Source organism: Pomacea canaliculata, linkage group LG1, assembly GCF_003073045.1.
Source record: "Pomacea canaliculata isolate SZHN2017 linkage group LG1, ASM307304v1, whole genome shotgun sequence".
In the NCBI taxonomy this organism is placed as follows: domain Eukaryota; kingdom Metazoa; phylum Mollusca; class Gastropoda; order Architaenioglossa; family Ampullariidae; genus Pomacea; species Pomacea canaliculata.
In genome coordinates, this window is record NC_037590.1 from 1,762,644 (window position 1) to 1,780,829 (window position 18,186).

Sequence of the window (18,186 nt, forward strand, 5' to 3'; positions counted from 1 at the left end):
TTACCAATCGGATTTACCATGTCAGTGAAATATCTGGCGAATTTTTTTCGCCCCCGACTCTCCTAGTGAAGGCCCCTCAGCTACCTACGCCACTGACTGATGCAGATGGAGGAAGACGTGAGCAAGATGAACAGTCGGGTGGAGACTCAATTAGCCGCCAGCTCCACACTTAGTCTCTGACTAAAGCTGCTTAAAGCTGGACAGTGGGGATGGGGGGACAGCGGCAAGGTGGGGGGAGAAGTTTATTATTTTCACTTGACTAGAACACTATAGTATAATATTGTTTACATCGAGTCTCTTTCACATCAGTAAAACATTGTTATTTATTTGCCGTGCACACGAAATACTGTTTTGTTTTGAGCGTGTCTACACCCGGCTTGAATGTTATAATTGTTAATTAGCTACTATCATAGCAATATACATTCTTCTCTTTTGCATTCATGCATGCTGTCGCGGATAGTGCTTGTGGACCAGACTAGAAACGAACGAACAAACAACAAACAACAAACAAACAAACAAACAAACAAACAAACAAGTTCTAGTGAGTTGTTGACGAATTTGTCAGCGTTTCGTCATGATTAGAGGATCATGCCAACATACTCTCTGCTCTGTGTGTGTGGAGGGTGTGCTTGAGTGGCCCAGTGCATTGTGGATAAATCAAACGCCTGCACTAATTGTTGAAAAGCCTGTCTGGATGACCTATGCGGACTCCATCTCTTTGTTCTCACCCAGAAAACCTATTTCTGGCCACCAGAAATAATTCCATTTAAGGTGCCCTCAGCGTTCACCTGTGGTAATGATTTGACCAACGGCAATTACAGCACTTGGCATCAGCAAAGCCCGGCACCACACAGACCCTCCATGTCACCCTAGGTAGTCGTCCTGACCTGATATTTTGCCGGAGGCTACCTCCAAATGAGGTAACATTTTCTTCCCTTCTCTAATTATAAGTAATAGCCAGTCCCATCCTTTGTAATCATTGATATCTCTTCTCATTAACAAATTCCTTCATACATAATTATTAGACGCTGTTGACGATTGATCCAAATCACTAACTGTCAATTAACATGACATTTCCACACGTGCCAAAGTGCACAGCATTAACTCTGGTGCCAGAAAGAACAGAGTTAAGTACACGTGTGAGGTGAGGAAATGATTGAGCTCCAATGAATTAATTTCTGGCGGCTGAAAGACAAGTCTTGTGGAATTGAGGTCTGGTGAGAACGAGGCGCCGGTGCCAGAGCCGTCAGTCAACGGCAGGGTGAGGACGGTGTTCGTGTCGTTGTCTCTGTCGTTGCGTGGGGGTCGACGCTGTTGTTTTGCTGACAGTTGATGAGTTGCTGATACAGTTCATAAGGATATCAAGAACAGTAATGGCTGCTTTGTGCGTCTTTCTATTAATAACGGTGAGTATTCAAACAGGTGAGCACAGTTTAAACCCAGAAACATGTATCAAGCAGGTTGGCAAACAGGAAAAAGAGGTTCGAACATGATGATTTAATCCACTAATTTTATCGTTGATGAAAAGTAATACAGAATTGATAATTGGGGAGTATCAAGGAAGATGATAATTAAATACATTAGTTTTAAAATGTTTGTATTTTTCTGTTCGATTATTCTCAGGCTACAGTGGTCGAGCTCAGCTCACTTACCTCTGCCACAACTATTGACTCCATCATAGCCGAAGCTGCTAATTCTAGTAAGTAACTAGGTGTTAGTGTGCTAGTAACTAGGTGTTAGTCTGCTAATCCACCCTGTGATGTAGTGAACCTGAAGCAGATACCTCGACATGATAGGGAGGGAAGTGGAGGAAATGTGCTTGAGGTACTACTCGAGGCAGCCGTCCAGCGTCCAATCTCCCAGGGGCGGCAATCCCGAAGGCAGCTTTTAATGTTCAATACTGAATTACTTCCCCTGGACCGCTCAACACCAATCCATGGTTTCGGTAGTGGGGAAGGTGTGAGGGGTGGAGACGAAGAACGAAAGCGATTCAGAAATAATAAGTTTTTATTCACCTTGATGACTTTGTTAGTGGCGTCTTAAATTTTTACGCTGTATTTTTACAAATTACTAATTCTTTGTAATAAATATCCATGCACTAAGCCCACATGGGGAAAGTTCATTCCAGCAAATATTTTCACTTTGACGTTTTTCAAGTCGTTGGGAAGTGAGGTGTTAGAGATCTTACTTTTCTCGGGGCCAGCTTTATGTGAGTACCATGTCCGTCTCCCCTCCATCGCTGCCTTACCTTCCCCAACCCTCTAATGAGTCACTGGTCCCCAACCCCGACAGGCCGACTGGGGAAATTTGCTGTTGAACTCGGTTCAGATGGTAGTGCTTCCCTGTCATAGATATTCAACAGTGCTAAGCACGGTATTGGCAAATGTACTTCACAAGATTGCATAATGAAAAACACTTCATGTTGTCATTTTTATAAAGCTCGATATACCAATTAAATGAATTACAATAATGCGTTTGTTCCTGGATTCACCTTTTCAACTGAACTTTTTTCGTTATCACCTGAATAAAGCAAAGAGAGAGAGAGAGAAGAAGAACTTGTATTGAATAGACCAGAGCCCACTAAATAGGTGGGAGAGAGAGCAGTAACATTACATCCCTGATATGCTTGCCATGCAGTTGACCAGAATGAAAACCAACACCTAGCCTACAGCAAAAATTCACTTTTAATGATTACAAAAACATGAAAAATTAATTTTATACACATTCCAACACATAAATCACATATCTTTCAACTGCTTTTCCAAATTTTTCTTTTTCAAGAGGAGGACCTCTTTTTCCAAGAGGAAGACCTCTTTTATCAGATCTAGGATTTCACAATTTTTTTTCGTCGTTTGCACTTCTGCCTTAATTATTTCTAATTTCATACACAGATTTTCTTTTTCAATGGTTTGTCTTGCTATGTCTGCCTTAATTTTCTCTGTTTTTGCTTTGATTTGTTCTTCTTCTATACATAGTCTTTCTTTTTTTCTGTTTTGTCTTGCTATGTCCACTGTGTCATATGTACATATAGTCCGCTTGTAACACCTTTTTTTTGACTGAGAAGTCAGTAGTGGTGTGCTGCACTGGCCAGTTGTTTTCTCATCAGAAGATGTCATGTCATTCTGTCCTTGGGGTGGTTGCATCTGTGCCTTAACAGCTGTAGTTGATATTGCTGGAGGATTTGAGCCTACACATCAAATAAAAAGTATATAATGTATAGAAGTCAATTTTTCATTGTCATTGCTGGTAAATTTGTTACAAGTCTTTGTTGACTTTGCAACATTTTTATGTTAAAGTCTTTTGTAAAAAAATATGTGCATGGCCTTATGCATGTGGATTATTTGTAAATCAATTGCTTAGAAATGTACTTTAATGTCACCATGTTCTCCAACACATATCCATTATTCCTGAGTGACAGGCAACTATAATATAAACTACTTACATTGTGCATTTCCCAGCTCTTCCAAAACCCCAGAGTCATCATAATCTTGTTCTACCACCATTACCTGAAACAAACAGAACTAATTAAATAATGCGATTTGAGTGAAAATAATAATAAAAAAAAAAACCATGAAAAAAAGCAGAAGTTGTTGTAAACGCAATTCTTTCTTTATTTGTCCAAAATATAGCTGAAACAAGCCAACTCACCCAATTAGGACTGGCTTTGTTTCTCCATTTTTTATAGCACTGTCTTCCATACAACATTCATACCTACAAATATAAACTTAAATTACAAATTAACTGCAAGGTGCACTCTCTATATGCACACAATATTTTCTGCTAGGAGCTTTTTGAAGGAAGAATGATTTCCACCTACTACCTTCCTGTCCCCAGCAGGTGCTGAAAGAGTAAAGTGTATCCACATCCTTTTATTCCAAAAGTCTCTTGCGATTTGTAGTTCTTGCACCTTTTTTTCTGTGTTTTTTTTAACTAAAGATATAAGCTTTTTAACGTTAGAATTTTGGTACCATGCAGCATAACAGACATATCGCACACTATGCACCAACCAATAAATGAATGCTGACTAATAATGACATGATCTAATACATATTCAACTATTAGGACCTATAACTGACAAGCTGAATAATAAACAGGCAGAAGAAGTATGGTAGTTTTAACAGAGTGTTTAAATATTTTTTTTTAGTAACTGATGTGATGGAAGAGAAAGAAAATTTAACTTCCCTCCATCTGAAAGGTTTTTCCCCCACCACTACCCCAGTTCAATATCATTGAAAATTTGATTATTAATTCCAAACACATCTAGGATTACTTAACGTAATCAATTCTGCGATCTGGGGTTGTGGACCTCCTCATGTACAGGGATATTTTTTTGCTGTGGGCATTTTTTTTTTTTTTGGGTGAGGGGGCTAAGATACAAATAAAGTCTTTCCATTTCTTCTTCACTTGAGAATAATAAAACAATTATCAGTGTCAGCCAGAGGGATACTTTACTTTTCAGATTGATTTCACATAACCAAATAACTATTATGTTACCTTTGCGGTTGTTTACAGGCAAAAAAAATTCTTAAACATTTATTCAGTTCATCCAACGATCGCTCAGCCGACGATTGAGCAGATATCATACTCACCACATCTTTCATCGCCTGCTTTTCTCTCTTGGTGTCCATTGAGCTAAATGTTCATAGGAGCAACATCTGATTTGAAGCAACTGCCTCTGTCAAAGAACATTCTTCGGATTTTGAGCGACTCGACTTTCTCACACGTGCTGGGTCAGCCATTTTGTACATAAGAGTGATCTCCCCTGTACAAAAGTTCGTTTCGTTGTGGAAGCCAGTGAAAGTTTTTGTAAAACCAACAGTCCGTGACTACTAGCTCGGACATGGGTAGCTGCTAGCAGTGCAACCGGATGGCGAGACTAGTCGGGTATAGCAGTGTCTAGTCCGCACTAGGGGGACTGAGCGAGGCAGCCGGACCTGCGCACAGGGCCGGCGCTAGGCTGTGTTGCGCCCTAGGCGAAAGAAAAATTCTGCGCCCCCCCTCCCCCACCTCACAAAAAGTGAACCATGTTATATCATTTATTTACCGCTATGTATATATCCCCCCCTCCCCATGTCAAAATGACTCTATGAGTCACTGACATTACAGATCTCGTACTCGTATTGGAATAAATATACGTTTAATTCTATTTTTATCAGAAATTTCAAAGAAAGCTAGGCTTAAGTATCACCAGTAATGATTGCGGCGGTCTGTCTCAGAACTCAACTCGCTTGTGATGTGCTAAAGACCACAAGACTGTCACGGACCCGTTTGATCAATGAAAAGTTTTGCAAAAAGTGACACCACCGCTATCGCAACCCGTTGCATCCACACAATCAAAATAAGCACCATAAGAAATAAGGAAATTAAATTAATGTAAAGAAAGACATAAATCGTGTTAATAAAATATATACAGCTATGTCACAGTGTATAAAATTCATGCGAACTTATCTGTACAAACTCTCATGAAGTGGCTGTAGACAGCAGCACTGTTCAGTCTTGCATGGCTAAATGCAGTTCACAACCTTTACTGACTCAGCTGTGGAAGGATGATAGCTCCAAGCACCCGAACAGACGATTACAAAGTCAATTCAAACAGCAGCACGAGATGTCTGCAGTCGCTCAGACAAGTGAGGTTTTCACATCGTCCAGTGGGTTTTAAGTTCAAAGTTCAAACTACCTCTTTCCTCAGTCTCGGCTGTCCAGCCCTGGTAATGTGATCTGACTGTCTTTAAAGTGGTAGAGATTTATCTCTACCCTTCTCCACTAAGCCACCCCACTTTCTCTCTTCTCTCTTTCTCCTCTCACGGACAACTATCAAGTAACATCGCACCACCTTTGTCCAGTCTTCTAATCTGATCCGACTGGTCATTAACTGTGACAGATTTATCGCTACCTGTGGGCCTGTCCACCTATAGCACCTCCATCGGCAAGTCCTTTCAATCGTTCTCTTCTTTCTCATCTTACAGACGAACTAAGAAGTAAAACCCAACTGACTACATGCTTGCTGCTTAAAAATAGTAGAAAAGCGGTTTTCTACAAGAACTCATTACGACCAGAGGCGTTAGAACCCAGAAGTGTCAAAGAATGGCTTATTAAAATTAAATCTTTTTCGAGAATTTTCCGTCAGATTTGATTAATAACTTATAAGTAAGAACTACTTTTTGTCAAGAAAAAGTACGTCTGTTTTTCAATTGCAGGCTAGCATCATACACATATGGATACTTGCATGCCTCCTAAATCAGACCTACACTTATGAGTAGGGGATTTCAAACACTCGTGTAAAAGGTTTTATGGAGTGCACACTGATGGAGACAAGAAATGTGTAGCACCTTACTCTGGTCTTATTTTGCTGTGTGGTCTAAAACTCAAGCTATCACAGCTTCCAGCATCTAGACCACCCTGATAGCAGCTATATTGTTCCCATCCAAAGTCACACCTCACAGCGAGTCACAGGTGGGCGGGCAATGAGAGAGTCTGTCAAGAGAGAGTCTTCTGGACACTAACAATGCAAAGTTGTAAATCATGGTGTCAGCTCCCCAAACACAGTCCAGGGATCAACACTGCGTGGTGTCCAGCATAGGGTTTGTTGAAAACAAGAGAAGTATACAGTATATAGACTGTAGGTCTTAATACGCATTATCTCTTAATAACCAATTTCAAATATTCTGTCAATGGAGCATAACAACAAGCTATCAATTTCAACTGTAGACAAACAGATGCACTTTAGATAATAAAGATAAACATTACAATTTGGCAACTAAATTAAGCGTAATACACCAATTGAACAGAAATTTAATAATTAATAAGAAAGTTAAATATTCACGACCATGAGTCACAACAGTAAGTACAAGACTATAGGCCATCAGTGTCAGTAAATAGATATGCTATAAACTTCAAATGGCTCTACCTTGATGTTTGTCTGCTAAAGACTTTAATACTCTTATTAACTAAGAACGCGTTCGTGACATTAGCTAAGTTCCTTCGGGTTGAAAGTTCGTAAGTGTAAACAATACTGAGCGTAAAACTGTTGTCATAACCAAAGAGAAATTCGCGTAGCAAATTCAAGTCAGTGTTGCTGTCCCTGATCTCACCTGCAGTGTTTTCAATGCATAAGTGTGGAACCTCTTCTAAAGTAGGATAAAAGAAAGAAAGGTGAGGTTGGTATTAGTGGAATGTGGTCCACTCCATCGTAGGGGTCCGCACTGAGTCCCATCCACCAACCCGCCCCTCCGCTGTCTATCCTCCGCGCCCTCCGCCCTCTTCTTCCCCGCTGGTTAGCTGGTCACTTCAAGTGCGCCCTGTAATAATGGGTTTTGCTGTACTACATCACTACATGAACTGGCAAACTCGTGGTGAAGTCAACCTACAAGCTGAGGAAAAGGTGCCTTTCACCTTTGGTCCTTTGCCTTCCTTTGCCTTCCACCAACGCCGCCCCTCTCAGCGCCCTTCCCCGCCCCTCTCCCCCCCCTCTACTTGCCTGCCGGTTAGCTGTGGTCACTGCAGGTGCGCCCTGGGATAATGCGATAATGGGGTTTTCCTGTCATACATGTACTGAGAAACTAGCATGGTGATCAGTCTACAAGCAGAGGAAAAGTGTCCTGCTAATTTCATTTTGTTAAAATGATATTTTTCCATAAAATTATTCATCTTAAAAAAAAAACCAAAAAAACAGCAGGCCATTTTTTCCGCCCCCCTCGGTCGCTGCGCCCTAGGCAGTTGCCTAGTTCGCCTAATAGGTAGAACCGGGCCTGCCTGCGCACATCTTAGTCCAATAGTTTCTGTAAATTTATCTTAAGTACAATCTTAATTGGTGTTTATTTAATTAAGGTATGAATACACACTTTCTATTCACACACACACACTAAAGGATATCTTTTTAACGCACGCAGCATGTGATGAGCTTTAGGGTGCGAAGTCATGTAATTATCATGTCACGTGTTGCTGTCAGGTCGCGAGTTCGAGTTTTTCTACGACGTGGGCAACGGTGACGTCAAAGTAGAGATGGACATGCTGTACAGCCGCGAACAGTGGAACGCCATTCAGAGCGCCATGTAAGTATAAACAATAAACACTGGAACGCTATTCAGAGCGCCATGTAAGTATAAACAATAAACACTGGAACGCCATTCAGAGCGCCATGTAAGTATAAACAACGGATCGATCATAATTCAGGATTGTTACAAGATGTATAGGGTCTCTGTCCCAGCCGTCTATCTGTAGACGATAATAGACGCACTGAATAGTACCCGTATGTTCTGATACAATAACTGTATATAGAGAACATTTAATGTACTAGCCAATGTCTGCGATACTAGCTATGTATTGTCTACATAACAATGTACTGTAAACGGCAATGTCTACTGAAAACATTTTGTGTGATGGAAGATGGACAGTCGACAGCGGAGTTTATTAACACGTGTGTAGTATTTTCATGCAGCACACTGTCCACTGTGTTAATTAATTAGTGTCATCTACTCTTCACTTTGTGCAATGTAGGTTCCATACAGTAAGGGCAGTAATATCGTGTGGATAGTATTAATTAAAATGTTCAAATACATATTTAATCTAGTGTCAGTTTGTGTCGTGTAGAGAGTGTAGACAAAGCATGTATAGTACACGAATACCTGCAGTGGGTGAGGTGAGAGCTGTACAGTGTTCACTGTCATTATGTGAACAGCGCCGCTGCAAGTTCAGGGTCAGGCAAGCGGGAGGCGATCAAGGAGGGGGCGGGTGGACGGCGCTGGACTGACCGGGTGGTGCCCTACGAGATCGCCCCCTACACCTTCTGTAAGTGCTGCTTGCACTCAGTCAGTCTCCTCCACAGGTCACATCACTTCATCGCCTTTCATGCAGTCCCACGTTGTTCCTCCATCTTTCTTTTGCACTGCATGTTAGATAAGAGAGCAAACTGACAGACATCGGACATTTGTTAATGTAACTGGGACACTTCAGCCTCAACCTACAACTGAGTTTAGGGCTACTGATTGTGATTAATAACCACAGGGCAGCGCTGGGCTCGCAAAGTGTTTCCGTAGTGTAGTGGTTATCACATCCGCCTAACACGCGGAAGGTCCTGGGTTCGAGCCCCAGCGGAAACATATTTTTTTTTTCATTTTATTTTTATTTGCAGGGGTTGGATGAATATTCACATATGAAGACCAATAGAAATTCATTTACTTAGTGAAATCAGGAGGGCCACACAGTCGATTGCTACCGAGCAACCCCAAAATATGTGAAGGTCCAAGGAAAACAGAAAACATTGTAGGTTGTATGTTGATAATCTTGAGCTCTAAGAGAACCGAGCACTCGTCGATGAAGCGAAAAGAAGTAATACAACAACGATGCAACCAAAATTAAATAAGCTCTTGATTACAAGAATTTTCATTCTGCCCTTCCCACAACCTCTTGCTAATGGCGCTAATGGCGCTCTAACATAGGCTACAGTGTTGTCATAATTACATAACCAGCAATTAGCAATCGTCTGCATGGAAATAATCAGAAATGCAATTTAGGTCTATTAGCTCCACATAACCGGTGTCATAATTATTTAGCCATAGAGAGATAATGACATCATCATCGTCGTCGTCGTCGTCGTCGTCGTCGTCATCTGTAATAGTAATAGCAAGAGAACACCTAAGAATAATTGCTTTGTGCTTGCTGCCATGACAGGCGGTCGTAGTAAACTCAAGAACAGCCATCTTCACGAGAGAGGTTTCCGTAGTGTAGTGGTTATCACGTCTGCTTCACACGCGGAAGGTCCTGGGTTCAAACCCCAGCGGAAACACATGTGCTCTTTTGCCTAATGTTGGATTCACTTTTATTTGAGACAACAGCAGATTGTTGCTGTGTTTGTAACAACAGCAGATTGTTGCTTGTCTACACAGCCCCAGGTGAGGTGTCTCAGATAGACGAGGCGCTGCGGGACTGGAGCCGCTACACCTGTCTCACCTTTCGGCGCGCCAGTGCCAGCGACAGGAACAGACTTCGCTTTGAGAACGGGGGAGGGTGAGTGAGGAAGTGGGGGAGCGGGGAAAAAGTCTTGGAATTCTCTTAGTGATGTTGAGACTCAATCACAGTGGTGTAGGAAACAGGAGGGTAAGAGGGTGGGAGGGGGCAGTGATACCGAGGAGGCAAGAATGTGAACATCGTTCACAGTCAACCTGGAGTTTGCTCACCCACCCAGTGTGCATCTTCCTTCACCACTGAAGCATCACCAACTTCAGAATTATTTTAAGCGATTGATCGCCTGACCGATCACAAATTTAGTTTATAAACATATAAGTGTATATTTAGTTGACCTACCTACATTTTCTTTATTTTGTTATTTCTTTCTTTATTTGTGTTTTCACTCGCTCATTCTTTTTTCTTTCTTTCATATCTCCAGCAGCTCAATCTTTCGGGGATTGTTTGTTTGTTTGTCTCCTAACTTTTTGTTTATTTTGAAAAAGAAGCGATAGATAAAGCTAACAAGAATATGGTCATTACGTTCGTCTGTCTGCCTGTATTCTTCCATCAACCTCGTCATGAATGTATATAAAATGTACGCTCGTGTTTCAACAGCTGCTACTCGCGCGTGGGGATGGTTGGCGGCACACAGGAAGTGGGTCTGGCTGCTGGATGCCGTGTGGTGAGTCTCCCTCTCTCCCTCCCATACACCTACCCACACACTCACCCACCCACACACTCACCCACCCACCCTGGTGTTGTCTCCTTCAGCTCGTGACGTCATCATCCAATCAGCAGACGACAGCGTGTCAGCCGCTCCACAAGCTAATGAGAGCAGTTATCACATTCCTGATGTCAGCGCCAACTAATTGCATCTCGGTGTCTCACAGTACACCACGTGACATGCAGAACTACAGGCACGATTTGTACTGGGACATATTGGACAACATGAGGACAGAATTAGCATAACTTAGCATAATTAGCATAACAGCTTAATTAGCATAACTTAGCATAATTAGATGGCTGAACCTTGTGCCACGGTGTGTCACATACTTGGTCGGAGAGTTGTGTGTCAGCTCTAATGCCAGCATATCTCCATCTTCGTGTTCATGAGAAAAAAAGCACGTGTCAACTTGAAAAATATTGTTTTTTTCAGCACAGAGAAATACAGCACGCGCGCGCACACACACACACAGACATGCAATACATTTCTCTCCATTTTCACTCCTTCTCTTCTCGTGTTTCTCGCTTCCTCCCTTCCTCCTTTCTCTCTCTCCCTCCAAATAGCATTTTTGTTTTTCCTGAGACTGCTTAGCTCTAGGTTTAGGTTATGTGTCTTGTGATTGTCTATCGACATACGTTACTCTGTGGTCACGTGGTTGCAGAAGAAGATCGTCATCCACGAGGTGGGCCACGCGCTGGGTTTGAACCACGAGCAGACGAGGCCCGACCGTGACACCTACGTGACTGTCGTCCGCGGCAACATCTCGCCCAGCATGTACTTCAACTTCCAGAAGTATACGTGGACTGTCATCGAGAACTACAACATCCCCTACGACTACTACAGCATCATGCACTACGGCAAGACAGTGAGTGACCGGTGACTGGACGCACACACACAAACTCACAAACACTCGCATACAAACTCGCTGACAGAGAACTACAGCGAGCATGAGAGAGAGAGAGGAATGAAGTAACACAGAGAGAAAACCATTTCAACATCATAATAAAACCTTAAAGAATAAAACTGCAGAAAAGAGTACAGAGACACACTAATGCCACTAATGTAAATAGTACAGAGACACACTAATGCCACTAATGTAAATAGTACAGACACACTATTGCCACTAATGTAAATAGTACAGAGACACACTAATGCCACTAATGTAAATAGTACAGACACACTAATGCCACTAATGTATTTCCGCCTGCCAGGCATTCTCCATCAACGGCGGCATCACCATCAAAACCAGCGACGTGCAGTACCAGGACATCATCGGCAACCAGAACGGACTGAGTTTCCGGGACATCAAGAACATGAACAAAATGTACCCGTGCGTCAAGGGTAGGCACACACCAACAGACGCACACGCAACACACACGTACAGATTTTTAAACAAGATTTTTAATGGTTCTTTTAAATAACAGGAATTTGAGATAATATCCTGACATAGCACATCGACTGGTGTGTATGGAAACATGCACTTTGGTGTCAAATCCTGTCATTTAGAATTGAGAATAAAATCCTGTCACTTAAATTATGTACACGCACACACTTCTCCAACATTCCCACTGGTGAGACTAGCACTAACGAACCACTCCTCTGTTCTCATGTCTTGAACCCTGTAGCCCCCAACTGCACCAGGCGGGACACCGACTGTCCAGGTGAGGGCTTTGTGGGCAAGGACTGCAGGTGCTGGTGTCCCGGCTCGCCCTACAAACTGTGCAACGGGACTGGCGGCACCGGCACTGGTCCTGGAGTGGGCGAGGTCACCGGTAGGATTTCATTCCTCTACAGCATGGTATTGAGTGACACGCTAGTCAATGTCCATGTTATTTAGTAAACCTGAGGACCACTCACAACACTATTTGCCGTAGGGTACTCAGGTCCGTTTCACATGTGGAAGGTCTTCGGTTCGACCCCCAGTAGAAACAGAGTCTTGGCTATTGTTTTTTTGTTCTACAATCTATTTTATTGTAAAAAAAAGTACTTGGATCGGAAGATATAGGTTTATTGGAATAAATATTTTCTGTTTCTACTGTACATGTGTGGAAATGAATTCCCATTTGTAGAAATTTTTGTTGCAGCGTGTGTCGACCGCAACAAGCAGTGCGCCTCGTGGGCCGCCGCTGGGGAGTGCGAGAAGAACCCCGACTACATGCTGCCGTACTGCAAGAAGTCCTGCAACAAGTGCGCAGGTAAACCACAACATCAACAGAAATAGCGATAGCTCTGACAAAGCTGACAAATGAACTGGATCAGATAATAGAAGCAAGGACCGATGAAAGTAACAGCACAGATAAATATCAGACGACTGACAGTCTAGTCTTTTCTTGTCCTCCTCAAAACATATGTGTGTGTGAGAGAGAGAAGGGGGGAGTTGTGTATTCTTGCGCGAACTTGACAGAGAGTAAAATCAAGTGAGTGCAAATCATGAGCACAAGGGAGACTACTATCTACTACTGATGTACAGGATCGTCTCAAAACAAGACTGGCCTCCCCCAGTGCCAGGACCTTGACACATCCGGGAGCTGCGGCGTGTGGGCCTCTCAGGGGGAGTGTGTCGTGAACCCCGACTACATGTTGGTGTACTGCAAGAGGTCCTGCAGCGTGTGCACAGGATCCTCCACGGCGCCGCCGCCGCCAGCCTGTCAGGACCTGGACACTTCCGGTAATTGCGCCGCCTGGGCTAGACAAGGGGAGTGCACTCGCAACCCCAACTACATGCTGTCGCACTGCAAGCTGTCCTGCCAGGTGTGTGGACCGGTGTCCTCTCGGTTGTCCGCCTGTCAGGACCAGGACACCAGCGGCAACTGCGCCACCTGGGCTCAACTAGGGGAGTGCACCTCCAATCCGCGCTACATGAGGCTTTACTGCGCGAGGTCGTGTAACGCATGCACTGGATAATGGAGACTGACTGACAAAAGCTCTGATACTCTAATGTTCGCATTCTTACAACAATTTTTGTGAACCTGTCGTAATGTTAAGAAAGTGTAACCAGCATAAAAAATTAATTTTGACCTCCATTTGTCTACACTTATGTCTGTCCTCTATACCAAATGTTTTACAGGTGTGCAGTGTGTATTTTATATTCAGAACTATTTTACAATAATATTGTTTGTCGCTTATTTAATCAAATTTTGTTGGCATGCTTTATATTAAAAATCTGGGTTTTTAAAAGCATCTCACACGTACCTGTTTGAAAACAACTTAATTTTAGTGTAAATTTAAAGGCAAATTTGAAAAAAGAAAAATATTTTGTGAACAGAAATAATTCAGGCTGTCCTATGTATTATTGGGTGACATCAAAAGAAATGCTGTGTGCGCGCGTGGACAACAATCACAGAAATCTGCCATGTTTAGGACAATCCAATGTAAGTGCGTGCCTGTATGTAAATGGAGTTCTGGCTGGCAGGTCAGCGGATTTAATAATGATTAAGACCTGAACTCTTACATGTACATATGAATGCCATGTTCCTCTTTTGTAATCTGTGTCTTGGCTCATTAAAAAACACAAGTTCTGTCACGTGGTGCGTTGGACTGTGTTTCTGCATGACTAAGACTGGGTTTGACATGTATGCTTGTGTGTAACTAGGGTCACAGCCGTGACCTCTGCTTGATTCTTTCAAGACAGTCAACCGAGTATCTTCTTCATACTGGTTAAACCTTATTCGCATGTATCACACATCTCATACACATGTAACACACATCTCATACACATGTAACACACATCTCACACACATCTTACCCACAGGTAACACACATCTTACCCACAGGTAACACACATCTTACCCACAGGTAACACACATCTTACACACATGTAACACACATCTTACACACATCTTACACACAGGTAACACACATCTTACACACAGGTAACACACATCTTACACACATGTAGCACACATCTCACACACATCTTACACACAGGTAACACACACCACACTCATGTAACACACACACACAATGTTGCTCTTTTTCTGGATATTGTACGTTTGGCCGTTGTACTACAATCAAAATCAAATCAAATCAAATCAGACATTATTGTCTGTCGAGGATACCCAAGACAGAAATTTTTCTTTTGCTCACAAGGGCAGGCATACATACTCATACAGGCATTTACACACAGTTATATATATATAGCTATAGCTAAATACAAAAACGTAAAGCAAATCATTTGGGATGTGAGTTTATGTAATGCCATTCATAAACAGGTTCACTTTAGAAAGAACAATTTTTTCAATACTGTGGCTGTCATATTTTGTATGTATTCACTTACAGTCTGGTCCTAGTTAACTATAAAGATGAAAGTACAAAACTAATAACCCGAAATATGCGACATCTTTAGGGACAAGATGACGAAATAATACTGAAATAATCACAGAAAGCATAGTAACAATAGTTCTTATTAACTATGTCTGTAATGGACAACACCAAACGTCTGTAGACTTAATGTCAGGTGTAAACATCATCTCATAAACATCAGTGAGTAGCTTACTACTGCACGTGTCTCCATGGTTGTCTGAACTTCGAACTTAGGAGGGTATCTATTTAAAAAAAACGACAAAGAAGAATGGGAAAAGACAATAAGAAATAAGAAAAATAGAAAATCTCTTTTTCTCTACTCACTTAACAATTTCTGGTATGTAAAGTCGATAAACGTTAAATTTTACGATCACAGTTCGGTTACTGTATTATCATTGTTGTTATTATTATCATTCCTTGAGTTATATTGCTGATGTCAAATCAGAAGGGCAAAGCGTCCTGTCATGATGTCATGTACATAAATAGACCCCAGGTAGCTGGGCTGCCCCTAACCTCCGGGGTTAGCGGATGACGTAAACAAAGCCCTGCTGACTCTGGGCGTTGCTGGCGGTGTGGTCGTTGCGGGAACACCCGGCGGCGTCAGCGCGCGTCAGCAAACGGTCCTCCGCCATCTTCATGTTGGTGGTGGGCGCGAAGTACATGGTGCGGCCGCTGTGGTAGGCGTGGGAGCTCTCATATTTGTACTCCCCACACCGTCTGCCCACATCGTTGGTGGCGCCCACACGGAGCAGAGTGTTCCTCGCCATCATCTTGTGGAGCTGGGCTTGAGTTCGTTGTTGTGTCCTCATGGTTCTCACTTGTTACAGACTGTGGAGGACGAGTTGTATAAATTATCTCATCTCGCGAACAATCACACAAAATAGTACACACACGCCTATATATACATAGCACATCCATACACACATACACACACTTAAGATTCCTTAAAGGAATATTACAAATATTATTTAGCTGGTGCGATTGGAAATAAAAATAGATTGTTTGTCCGAAGTTTCCTGATCACAAACAGACCCACTAACCCACCAGATCCACAGAAATGCAGACTGGCACGTGTGGCGTTTATTTACAATAATCCTTGTCATCTGTCAACAAAGGACACAGAGAGCTGTGTGTTTGTGTGTGTGTGTGAATGTAGAGAGTGGGGACAGGAAGGCATGTAGAGAAATACACATGTAATGCATGTAACAGCGATAATATGAATGCAAATGATTATTTGTTTTCATGGCATTTCAACCCTTCTTTTCCAGAAAAGCTGAACTCTGCATCACATATTGTTAATGTGTTAAAATGAGAGTAGGAGACGGACATCACACACCAGTGAATGAAGAGTACTTGGACTGTAAACCGTCCTTACCTTTCCTTGCGACTGGACTGTATTGTTGATATGAGTTGAGCTGTAGGTAGCCTCCCTCTGTGGCTGCCAGGTGTGTCTCTGGCTTTTAAAGCCTGACAGCCGTCAGTCAAGTCTGTGGACCTCACGATACCCGACTGTAGAGCTCGTCACACCATCCTCCGGGTCTCCCCGTTCCTCAGAAGCCACGCCCTCTTTCTCATGATTCGATGTTTACTGAGAAATGATTGGTTAATAGAAAGCAGCCTCGACACTTTCCTTTCTGTGAGAGAGAGAGGGAGAAGGAGCGCTCGCCAGCTAGAAAACGATTTTTCTGAGAAAAGACCAGTAAATAGCAAGAAGCTCGACACTTTCCTTTCTGCATGAGAGAGGGAGAGAGAGCCCACACCAGCTAAAAACCATTTTTCTGAGAAACGCACAGTTCTAGGGAAGCAGCCTGCTGAGCTACACACTATTTTTTTCTTTGTCCCGCTCTTTGTCTTCCTACCCCCCATCTTTCATTCTCCTCTCTCCCTATCTATATGAATGATTTGTTTCAAGGCTATGGATCTTGAATAGTTCAATTTAAGACATACATAAAGATAACCGTAAAAAGTTAATGATCAACATTCAAATATCAGTCCACACGTCCTTTGCTTTGTTAATCCACTAAGTATGCAGATCAGGCTAATTAAAATAACGAGTTCAAAATTGAAAAAAGTGTGAATGGCAAGTGTTTGTGTTATTGTGTGCGGTTTTCTACTCTGGTGCATGTGTAGCTGTCTGAATCCGGTAGAATGGGTAGATGATAATTATGTATGTGTGTTTTTGTGCAGTCATCGTCTGCTGTCTCACCCGTCTAAAGGTTACATTCTCTCATCGATAAGTGTTGTCTGTAACACTTCACTGGGGCTGTTTGAGCATCACAGCCGTTAGGTGTCAATTGATAACAGGATGAGTCACGTGTTAATTAATTCAAGGCTTCTAGTAAGGCTAAATTCTTTGGGGTCCCAGGGACCCCTTCTTCAGATTTTTAAGGGGTCACTGTTCTTCGCCCAAATTTGAAGGGGACCCCATTGACGACAATTGAAGGAGTCCTCCAAACTTTTAATGCGTACTGTTCGCAATTTTTTGCGTAAGCAGAAGCCCTGTTAATTAATAACACGGCAACTGCAGCTGACAACATTTTCCTCGAGGAGGAGAAGCTGGTGCCTTGGGGTTAGTAGGGTTGCACCCTACTCCCTGACACTGGGGTTGATATCATGAAGAGGGCAGAGGGTTGACTACTACCTGAGCTGTTGATAAACAAACCCCCAAATACCTCCATCCCTCCCCAACACACACACACACATTACACACACAACCCCCCCCCCACACACACACACACACACAACCCACACACACAGACAAATCACACCCAAACACACACAACCCACACACACACACACATACAATACACACACATGCAATACACACACACAACCCCTCCCACACACACACATACAACACACACATACATGCAATACACACACACAGCCGACCACACACACATACAATACACACACATACAATACACACACAACCCCCTCCCATACACACACACACACAACCCACACACACATACAATACACACACACAACTCACACCCGAACACACACAATCCACACACATACAATACACACACACAACTCACACACACATACAATACACACACAACACACACAATACTCTTTCTTTCTTTGTTTTCTCTTTTTTTTTTTTTTTTTTCACATCACATCACCATGAGGGTGATGTCGTACAGATGTCAATGAACGAGTTTAAGTTCGGGTCCCTCTCACTCATTTCTTTACTCATTCTCTAAAAC

The 18,186-nt window shown here is 42.6% G+C and overlaps 2 protein-coding genes, 1 long non-coding RNA gene and 2 other non-coding genes across 8 annotated transcripts; 3 read left to right on the forward strand and 2 right to left on the reverse strand.

Moving 5' to 3' along the window:
• The first annotated feature begins 1,194 nt into the window (after positions 1–1,194).
• Positions 1,195–14,192, forward strand: LOC112568676 (zinc metalloproteinase nas-13-like). 3 transcript variants are annotated; one of them, XM_025246099.1, is made up of 11 exons: positions 1,195–1,406; positions 1,624–1,699; positions 7,949–8,051; positions 8,678–8,787; positions 9,885–10,005; positions 10,561–10,627; positions 11,331–11,534; positions 11,881–12,010; positions 12,295–12,441; positions 12,754–12,864; positions 13,140–14,192. In XM_025246099.1, exons 1-11 carry the CDS (start codon positions 1,374–1,376, stop codon positions 13,571–13,573), a joined length of 1,536 nt encoding a protein of 511 aa, XP_025101884.1. In that variant the 5' UTR covers positions 1,195–1,373; the 3' UTR covers positions 13,574–14,192. The 3 variants fall into 3 exon arrangements, with proteins under 3 accessions (XP_025101884.1, XP_025101893.1, XP_025101901.1); XM_025246108.1 differs by lacking the exons at positions 1,195–1,406; positions 1,624–1,699 and adding exons at positions 4,836–4,933; positions 7,752–7,780; XM_025246116.1 differs by lacking the exons at positions 1,195–1,406; positions 1,624–1,699 and adding an exon at positions 7,809–7,827.
• Positions 2,667–8,703, reverse strand: LOC112568794. 2 transcript variants are annotated; one of them, XM_025246279.1, is made up of 3 exons: positions 8,625–8,703; positions 3,443–3,506; positions 2,667–3,187 (listed from the first exon to the last, which is right to left on the reverse strand). In XM_025246279.1, the coding sequence occupies exons 1-3, from the start codon at positions 8,664–8,666 to the stop codon at positions 2,739–2,741; spliced, it is 555 nt and encodes a 184-aa protein (XP_025102064.1). In that variant the 5' UTR covers positions 8,667–8,703; the 3' UTR covers positions 2,667–2,738. The 2 variants fall into 2 exon arrangements, with proteins under 2 accessions (XP_025102064.1, XP_025102071.1); XM_025246286.1 differs by lacking the exon at positions 8,625–8,703 and adding an exon at positions 4,590–4,783.
• Trnav-aac lies at positions 9,026–9,098 on the forward strand. Its single transcript has one exon. It is a non-coding gene; the product is annotated as a tRNA-Val (tRNA).
• Trnav-cac lies at positions 9,712–9,784 on the forward strand. The gene has a single exon. It is a non-coding gene; the product is annotated as a tRNA-Val (tRNA).
• Positions 14,193–14,839: 647 nt separating the features above from the next.
• LOC112568841 lies at positions 14,840–16,543 on the reverse strand. Its single transcript, XR_003100210.1, has 2 exons — positions 16,347–16,543; positions 14,840–15,799 (listed from the first exon to the last, which is right to left on the reverse strand). It is a non-coding gene; the product is annotated as an uncharacterized LOC112568841 (long non-coding RNA).
• Positions 16,544–18,186: the final 1,643 nt, after the last annotated feature.